Source organism: Humulus lupulus, chromosome 1 (genome assembly GCF_963169125.1).
Source record: "Humulus lupulus chromosome 1, drHumLupu1.1, whole genome shotgun sequence".
NCBI lineage: Eukaryota > Viridiplantae > Streptophyta > Magnoliopsida > Rosales > Cannabaceae > Humulus > Humulus lupulus.
The window spans coordinates 81351639-81359499 of NC_084793.1; the positions used below are offsets into that span (position 1 = coordinate 81351639).

The 7861-nt window shown below is 40.0% G+C and overlaps 1 protein-coding gene across 1 annotated transcript; it reads right to left on the bottom strand.

Annotated features, from left to right (window-relative positions):
- Window positions 1-6746: 6746 nt before the first annotated feature.
- Window positions 6747-7598, bottom strand: LOC133812893 (uncharacterized). The gene is made up of 3 exons (XM_062246732.1): window positions 7495-7598; window positions 6988-7257; window positions 6747-6842 (listed from the first exon to the last, which is right to left on the bottom strand). Exons 1-3 carry the CDS (start codon window positions 7576-7578, stop codon window positions 6765-6767), a joined length of 432 nt encoding a protein of 143 aa, XP_062102716.1. The 5' UTR covers window positions 7579-7598; the 3' UTR covers window positions 6747-6764.
- Window positions 7599-7861: the final 263 nt, after the last annotated feature.

Genomic DNA, 7861 nt, shown 5'->3' on the forward strand with positions numbered 1-7861 from the left:
ATAAGAAGCTTAAATACTTTAGTTTACAAAAATCTAAGAAAGGCTTTTTGCCTTCCCGGTCAGGAGGATGTATTATCTAAATAATAATGTCCATTTATTCTTTTACTAGAAAAAAAGGACATGAGACAGTATTCCTACAACTCAGTGATGGACTGTTTAACGTATCGAATGTTATGTTTTCGAATTAACATTTGGGAATAGTCAGCAGTTGTCAATCCAAGGATTGATTGAGTCATTGAATAGTTATAAGGACATAATTTTGAGTATCTTGAATATAATGGAGATTATATGTTTGTGTATTTAGGCAGTGACCTAAAATCCCAAAGGATAAAACTGATTTTCAACTAGATAGAAATCTTCAAAGATTGATATCAGAATCAATTTTCATAACTATGGAGGAAACACACTAACCTGGAAATGTATTGGACATTTCAAATGTATATGTTTCACCATAGAAGCCGAAATGTAATAGCTATGAGCAGTTAAATAGGCTATTTGGTTTAGTTGAGTTCTTTGTCATTCTAAAAACGGTTTCAGACTAGAATAAACTACTACTATCTCATTGCGAAAGCAAGATACAACTATTCTAGAAGAACTAGAAATTATAAAAGGGTAAAGCACATTGTTGACCCTCGTTTTGGTCAACGACACGGAGTCAAATAAACGACAAAAAAATAGTACAATGCTTGAGAAAACAATCTAATGGAAAGTAAAGAACACACAGAATTATAGTGGTTCGGCCGAAGTGATTGGTAATAACCTACGTCTACTTGATACTATTATTAATATTGAGCTTCAAAGGTGTGATCAAAGAACTAGGGTTCCTGAGTTTCACAGACCTTAGAAGGAGAAAACAATAAAAACGATGGATAATAGTAATGCAATTCAGAAAGAGATCAAAAGATCCCCCCTTGAGCTATTTCTTGTATATTTATAGGCTCAAGGAGTGTTACAGGAGTCAATTAATTATATCTTTCCTTAATAAATGAATCTTCAGGTTATAATGAAGAGATATTCTCGGATATCATTACAATTGTACAGATTTATACATAAATATACGGAGTATACGACCAGGCTGGTCGTATATAAAACTTGAACTTCGCATATGGAAATATCTCTGGTCGATAGGCGAGCAGCATCTCTGCCACGTGTCGGCCATGTGTCGAAGATTCTTGCCACGTCATCAACAGCTATTTTTTAGATAAACATTTTCCCCCCAAGTTTATTTATTGCGACCAGCAATAAGTAAACTTAGGAAACTAAGTTTTCGTATGCCCCACGAAATCTGTCAGAGTCCCTCGTGCGTTCTCGAAAACGGTGACATAATCACGTCCAATCACACCTTTTTGGTTTCCAAGTAATCCCTCTGACGGCTATTACACTCCCCCGTGCCTTGAAAAAGGTAACTCATGATTACCCTTTTTCAACATATCTCAGCCATTATATATAATTCCCAAATTTACCTTTGAACTTTTTACTAGCTATTTTCTTGCCAAGAACCTTCAAGAACTCCATCTCAGAGCTCAAAAATTTCGAAGATCTTCCGTCGCTGTTCTAAGGATCCTCCATTCGCACGTCGAAAGTCGCTTCGTTTCAGAACCTCCAACCTTCTTCTAGGTAAATTTATTCAACTTTCAAGCTCTTTGACATGCCATGCATACTGCTATACGCCTGTTTTGAGTTCTGAAATTTTTCGTGTTCTTAGGTAGAAATGCATGAGGATTGTGGGAATACTAATTGATGCTTGATAGGGTAGTGTAGTTTTTCTCTGAAGGAGTTAGGAGCCAGTTTGATAGTCAAGATCGTAAGTTTAGGGCGTAAAATTGAAGTAAAAATTCGATTTTTAGGCTAGCTGAAAAACTGGGTTTTTCCCGCCCCTTCGGAGTTGAAATTTTTTTTTTCCAAAAGCTTATTATTTTTTCTTTCTGATATGTTTTTCAAACTGCTCGCATAGAACTTAGTGTTTCCGTTAGAATGCTGCTGGTCGTAGACGCGAGCAACGTTATTCCAACTTTCAACATAAGCTCCCAGGTTGTGCGTCCTATCTCCTCATTTCTCTGTTCACAGTTTACATGTAAGATCTGTGGGGAGGAGTAAGACCTATAGACGATGACATGTTGGCTCAACTACTCGAGGACGAAGAGCAACCATCGTCACTGATACCTGACATCCCATTTTCTCATGTCACTCCAAACACTTCACCCGTCCTGGCTCAAAATATGGCTCGTGCCAAAACCAAAGCCCAGAAAAAGAAAACCCCTACTCCTTCACATCAGCCTGCTCCTCGGGCTGAAACTCCCTCGACCAGTGGTCGAGAGGAAAATGCTCCTGACCCCAACATCCAAAGACACGCTCGACCTCGACATGCCATTCAGCCAGATGTGGAGTGGCATTTAGTTCCTGAGAGCAGAGTGACAATCAGGATGATCACCAATTATATCAGGAAGTACGGTCTCACGGGGGTGACCTTAATCCGACCTAACCAAGACCAAAGGGTGAACCTACCCGAAGGCGCCTTCAGCGCTTGGTCGAGGTTTCACATCGAGGCAGAGGCTACCTTGCCTCTGCACTCATTTTTCCAAGGGGTGGCCAACTATTTTGGAGTTGCCCCTTTTCAAATAACCCCAAACAGATATAGGATGCTCACTGCACTCTATATCCTGTACAGCCACAAGAAATGGCCCGTGCCAACACCTCATGAGGTCAACTACTTGTTCGACCTCAAGTCTAACCCCAACCAAGAGGGCACGGGGTTTTTTCTCTTCTGTCATCAGGAAACCGGGCGCACCTTCCTGACTGACACCACCCATATATCAAATGTGGGGAGGTACTACCAGGAGTACTTCCTCACAACTGACATGATCGCTGACAACCTGGCCTTCGCTCAAGGAGGTAAAACTTTCGTACCACGGGCTCTTGATATTTATTTAGTGTTCTCCTGCACCATCTCTTAAACTTTTAATGCTTTCCAGGCCATGGCTACGACCAGACCCAACTCCAGATATGGAGTTAAGGTCTGCCCTCTTGGCCAGCATGACTGACGTAGAAAAAAGCGTCAAACATCTGGTAATAGAGGCAAATCTTAGGCTGGTTGGCCTCTTGGCCCCTCATCAGGACATGAGGGAGTCAACTGCAGGAGTACCACAGCCGAGGGGGAACCCGAGTAGCAACCACCAGCATTGCCTCCACGAAGGAGACCAACCGGGGTCACGATCAGGGAACCTGCTGGCACACCTCCAGCAGAGAGGCCCTCTATCCCCCTTGGGAAGGGGAAAAAGAAGGCTATCGAGCCTGTAGAACACTCGGACGAGTCTTCAGACGAGAATGGTACATTTATTTTGCTTTTAGATAGCTTGCCAATTCCCTGTCATCTATTCGACGGGGATGACAATTTTAAATATGCTCCAAATTTAGGTGCAGACTTCTTCATGTCAGAGAGTAAGTATACGACTAGTAGAGTCTATAGGATAGCGACCAGTAATAATATCTCGGGTATTTGACTTTGCAATCTTTCTTTATTTCTTTTTCTGATGTTATATACTTGGTCATTTACGCTATCTCACTGTTCGACATTTTGCTTCTTTTTCAGACATGGACTCCGTGAATGTGTTCAACATTTATAGCACTCCCGAGGCTGCCAATGCAACTCCAGCCCCTCCTCACGAACAGCAAACCCCCTCTGCTCCAGCTGGATAAACTCCACCTCCAGCTGCCCCAACCGACCAGACTCAGCAGGTCGGTCCTGCTTCGACTGGGGGCGACGTAACTGGTCGCGTCTTCAAAGGGTTCAAGGACAGGGTCACAAAGATTGTAAAGCACGACCACTGCCGAGAGGCGATGGCCGTGACCAAAGTGATGGACGTCGACTTGATCTTAAACCGTGCCCTAAACGAGATTACCAGTGTAAGTCATCTTTTCCTGCGGAGACAACTCTTCTATGCTTTACAGTTAGCCTAACTTCTGCTCTGACCGCAGGCAATGCTGACCCTTACCGCTGGCCACCTCCGCTCAGGTGCTGTTTCCGAGGAGGCCAAATCTTTGGAGCAAAGGCACGCTGATGAACTTAAAGCTGTTGAAGCAAACTATGTCGACCAGCTTGTAGTGGTGCTCAAGGAGAAGAATAATCTGGTTGAGGATTTGAAGGAGAAGCAAAAGTCTCTGGACAAGGCCATTGGTCAGAGGGACCAGTACAAGGAGTCTAACCGCTTCAATTTCCGTGCGGCCCAACAGCTCGAGGGGGAACTGGTTGCGAGTAGACATGAGAATACTACCCTGAAGGGCCAGATCGAGGAGCTCGAGAAAGCCAATGCCAGCAACTTGGAAAGGTATAAGAATGCCACTCTTCGATGCTTCTATGATTTTTGGAAGCACAACCAGGGTGTCGACTTCAATTACCTTCCTGAGAATGCCAGAACTGCCGAGCTTGTTCGTTGTTTCGCTTGACTGGCAGAGGAAGAAAGGGCGAGGATTCCTACTTCCCCTGAGATCTCACTAGCCACTGGAATGGATGGGGCAGATAATGAGGCTGCAGATGTCGTCGATCAAGGCCCTCCTCAAGGTCCTCCGGCTCCTCAAGATACTCCAGCTGCTTAAGCTTTTTCTATTTATATTTTGTCTTTTTAACTACATGACCTACAGGTTGTGATGTAAAGACAATATATTTTTTGTTGCTGCATGGGCAGCTTTTACGTTTATTTGAACAATTACATCTGAGCAGCGACTGCTCGCGGTGTAAAAGGATACATTTTGACATTATAATATATTTGCATATTATTATAACATCTGTTCGCATGACAGAACTTAGCATAGCACTTTGGTTTGATTTAACAAAATAACAAAATTTTGAAAAATACTCTAAGTGCCCTAGCATGCTTTCACTTATTTTGCTCATGTGTTTACATACTTCTTAACGATATGCTTTGCTTACTTGTACCTTATATGCCCCCCAAGTGACCGAGGAGCTTTAGGTCCTTGGTCACTTGCCTTGACCAGAACCTGCTCGAACATTACTACTCGGAGCAATATGATTAGCATTATAATACAGCAAAACAACACACGTAATGAGCAAATACTTGTAATAAATACAATAGTTGGCAAGAAATCACTACAACAATATTGAGTATATATTACATTAAAGTATAGCATATTTTTAAAAATGCTATTATTAATGGGGGATTAAAATTAACACGGCTGATGAATAGTGGGCATTAACATTTTTGGCGCCATATGACTAAATTTCCAGGCGGCAAAATGAGTTTATGCCAAAATTCCCTTTCTCTTTCTCAAGCCTTTCTCTAACTCATGAAGCCCTCTCTCAGCCTTTCTCTCAGCCTTTCTCTCACTCACGAAGACCTCTCCGCCCTCTCCGCCCTCACGAAGACTCACCGCCCTCAACTCATCTCTGCCTCCGCCCTCACGAAGTCTCTCCGCCCTCACCGAAGTCACCGAAGTCTCTCCGCCCTCACCGAAGTCTCTGCCTCACGAAGCTTTCCATTTCTAAAGTGAGAGTAAAACTCATTATTTCAGGTGATCCATGTTTACCCTGTTTTTGTGGTGGATGTTCCACTAATCACCTTATCTCATTCTTCAAAAAAAAATTTTGCCCATCCCCAGATTGCACCTTTCGATATTGAGTTTTCAGTGACACACAAGGAGCTTGACTTCTCTCATTTGCTGGTTAGTTCCTCCAGAGCTAAACCTTTTGCTGCTATTCTCATTTGGAACTAAAAGTTGCATATAGATATTGTTGCATTTGATATGTTTACATTTGGAACTGAAGTAATATAACTCAACCACCATCAGAATAGCTTCAAATGTATTAGAAAATGAATTCAAACGTGAACCATAAAAGTTTAAATCAATATTGACTAAACTGTGCCTAATCTTGCTGTTGACTAAAGGTTAGCAATCTCCTCAACCTTTTTCCCTTCTAAGAGCTTTGCATCTCCTACCATTTTGGCCACTTTCTGGTGTACCAAGATGCCATTCAGGCTCTCTGTTTTCACTCTTCTTCTCTTGATGAACTGAAATCAGTTCCAAGGAGGTATATGCAACTATTATGATGATGTTTTAGATGGTCCCTGTTTTGTCTCCTTCATACGCTTTATATAAGATATATATTTATAACAGAAAATAATTGAGCATGTTTGAAAATTGCATTGATAATCTTATGTGTAAAATAAATATCACATTAGACAAGTTATTGAAAAAAACAAGAAAAAGTGGGGGTTTCTAGTTTGAAATGAGAAATGAGGCAATGTTTTAGAATGTGTGCTTTGACTTTTTTGAGACTTTGAAGTGGTGGAAGATGATAGTAACACTTCTTTCCATATATCCTTCTATGTTTTTGGCTAACAACCTTTCTAGTTTAGCTTTTAATAAATAGGTACCTGTATTATTCATAAGGAGAAGCTTTTTGTTGTCCCTTGACAGGTTCATGTAATTTTTGGTAACTATATTTTTGGTAATTGATCTCTTTTTATGTAGTTCTTTAATAAAAAGGGCATTCTGAAACCTCCAGGTATCTACAAATTATAGGATTTGTGCTATGAAAAAGGTTCTCATTCAAACTAGCTATTGCTGCTAATGTTCCATTAAAATAAACCAGATTTTTTTTTTGGTAGGTGCATATTTATGTATATTTCTTGTTTAGATGCTATGGATTGCTTGTTTCTTTAATAAATGAAAGTCTTTTGTTCTCATATGTATCTATATATGTATTTGTTATAAAAGTGATAGAATAATGGCAAGCCATCTACATGTTTTCAAAGAAAGTTGTTCCATATAGCCTTCAAGTCATCTTTCAACATCTCACTAATGAGATTCATATCAGCCCTTTGTTTCTGAACATTAGAAAAGAAGAAAAAAGAAACAGGTCACAGATCTTAAGAAATGAAAAAGTTATAACCAAAAAGAAGAAAACAGAAACTATATTCAATGTTCAACAGGATTCAAACTATTTATGTTAACCACAAAAGAGATATATACCATTAATTCTGAAGCTACTCCTTTTAGCATTATAACAACCTCCCTTCTAGGTTCCTCAGTTGATGATAAAAATTTATACCGATCAACATTTTTTATTTTCAGCTTTAGTGATGGATTTTTGTATTTTTTACTTATTACATGCCAGACTGCAGTCACACGAATTTTATCTCCAGAAATTATGTTCCCCAAGGGCCATCTCAGTCCACCCTTAACTTCTCTATCTAAAATAGCTGAATCAATCAATTCCTTAATGCCTTGCAGTTCATCATCCTGTAAAAGCACATAGAATGTATTCTTAGAAATCAACTTCATGACATAATTACCAGATATTTCTCATGTTCTAAACATCAAGTTTTAGCCTTTTCTGGTGGGGTCATTTGGTAAATACAAATGATATTTAACAATAATGGTACCTTCATCAGAGAGAAAGATCTCAAACTTTTGAATTCTATAATAGTAGGTGCATGGATATATAGGTACATCAGCACTTGAATAGAGAGAACTTACAGTAAGTGTAGTAACAGGTCTTCTGGTGCATAGATCCAGCCTCATGTCCAAATCTTTTTCAAGGCAAGATATGTCCCTGAGCATGTGCCGCACATAAGCACGTTTAATCTAAAACAAAAATATGGTCACTGTTAGTCTCAATAAGTCTAACCCCATAAAAACCAGAAATCTGTATATGCTCACTAACAAAATATAAGAAGTGGTTAGATGGGAAGCCCAAAAATCTTATGCATCGCATTGCTGTAGCCTCCTTGGCAGCTGCTGTCTATGGTATTTGGTGTAATAGAAATTCCTGTTTTTTTGCTCATAGTTTAGATAGTATGATTAAAATGAGTTTGAAAGCTAGATTTCTTGGTAGTTTGAGTCA

Excerpts from the sequence above, each read along its gene's own strand:
- LOC133812893 (XM_062246732.1), bottom strand. The coding sequence starts at position 7,578 with ATGCTCAGGGACATATCTTGCCTTGAAAAAGATTTGGACATGAGGCTG. Across the intron at positions 7,258-7,494 it reads GACCTGTTACTACACTTACT|GATGATGAACTGCAAGGCAT; the intron begins GTAAGTTCTCTC and ends GTGCTTTTACAG. Across the intron at positions 6,843-6,987 it reads GAGTAGCTTCAGAATTAATG|AAACAAAGGGCTGATATGAA; the intron begins GTATATATCTCT and ends TCTAATGTTCAG.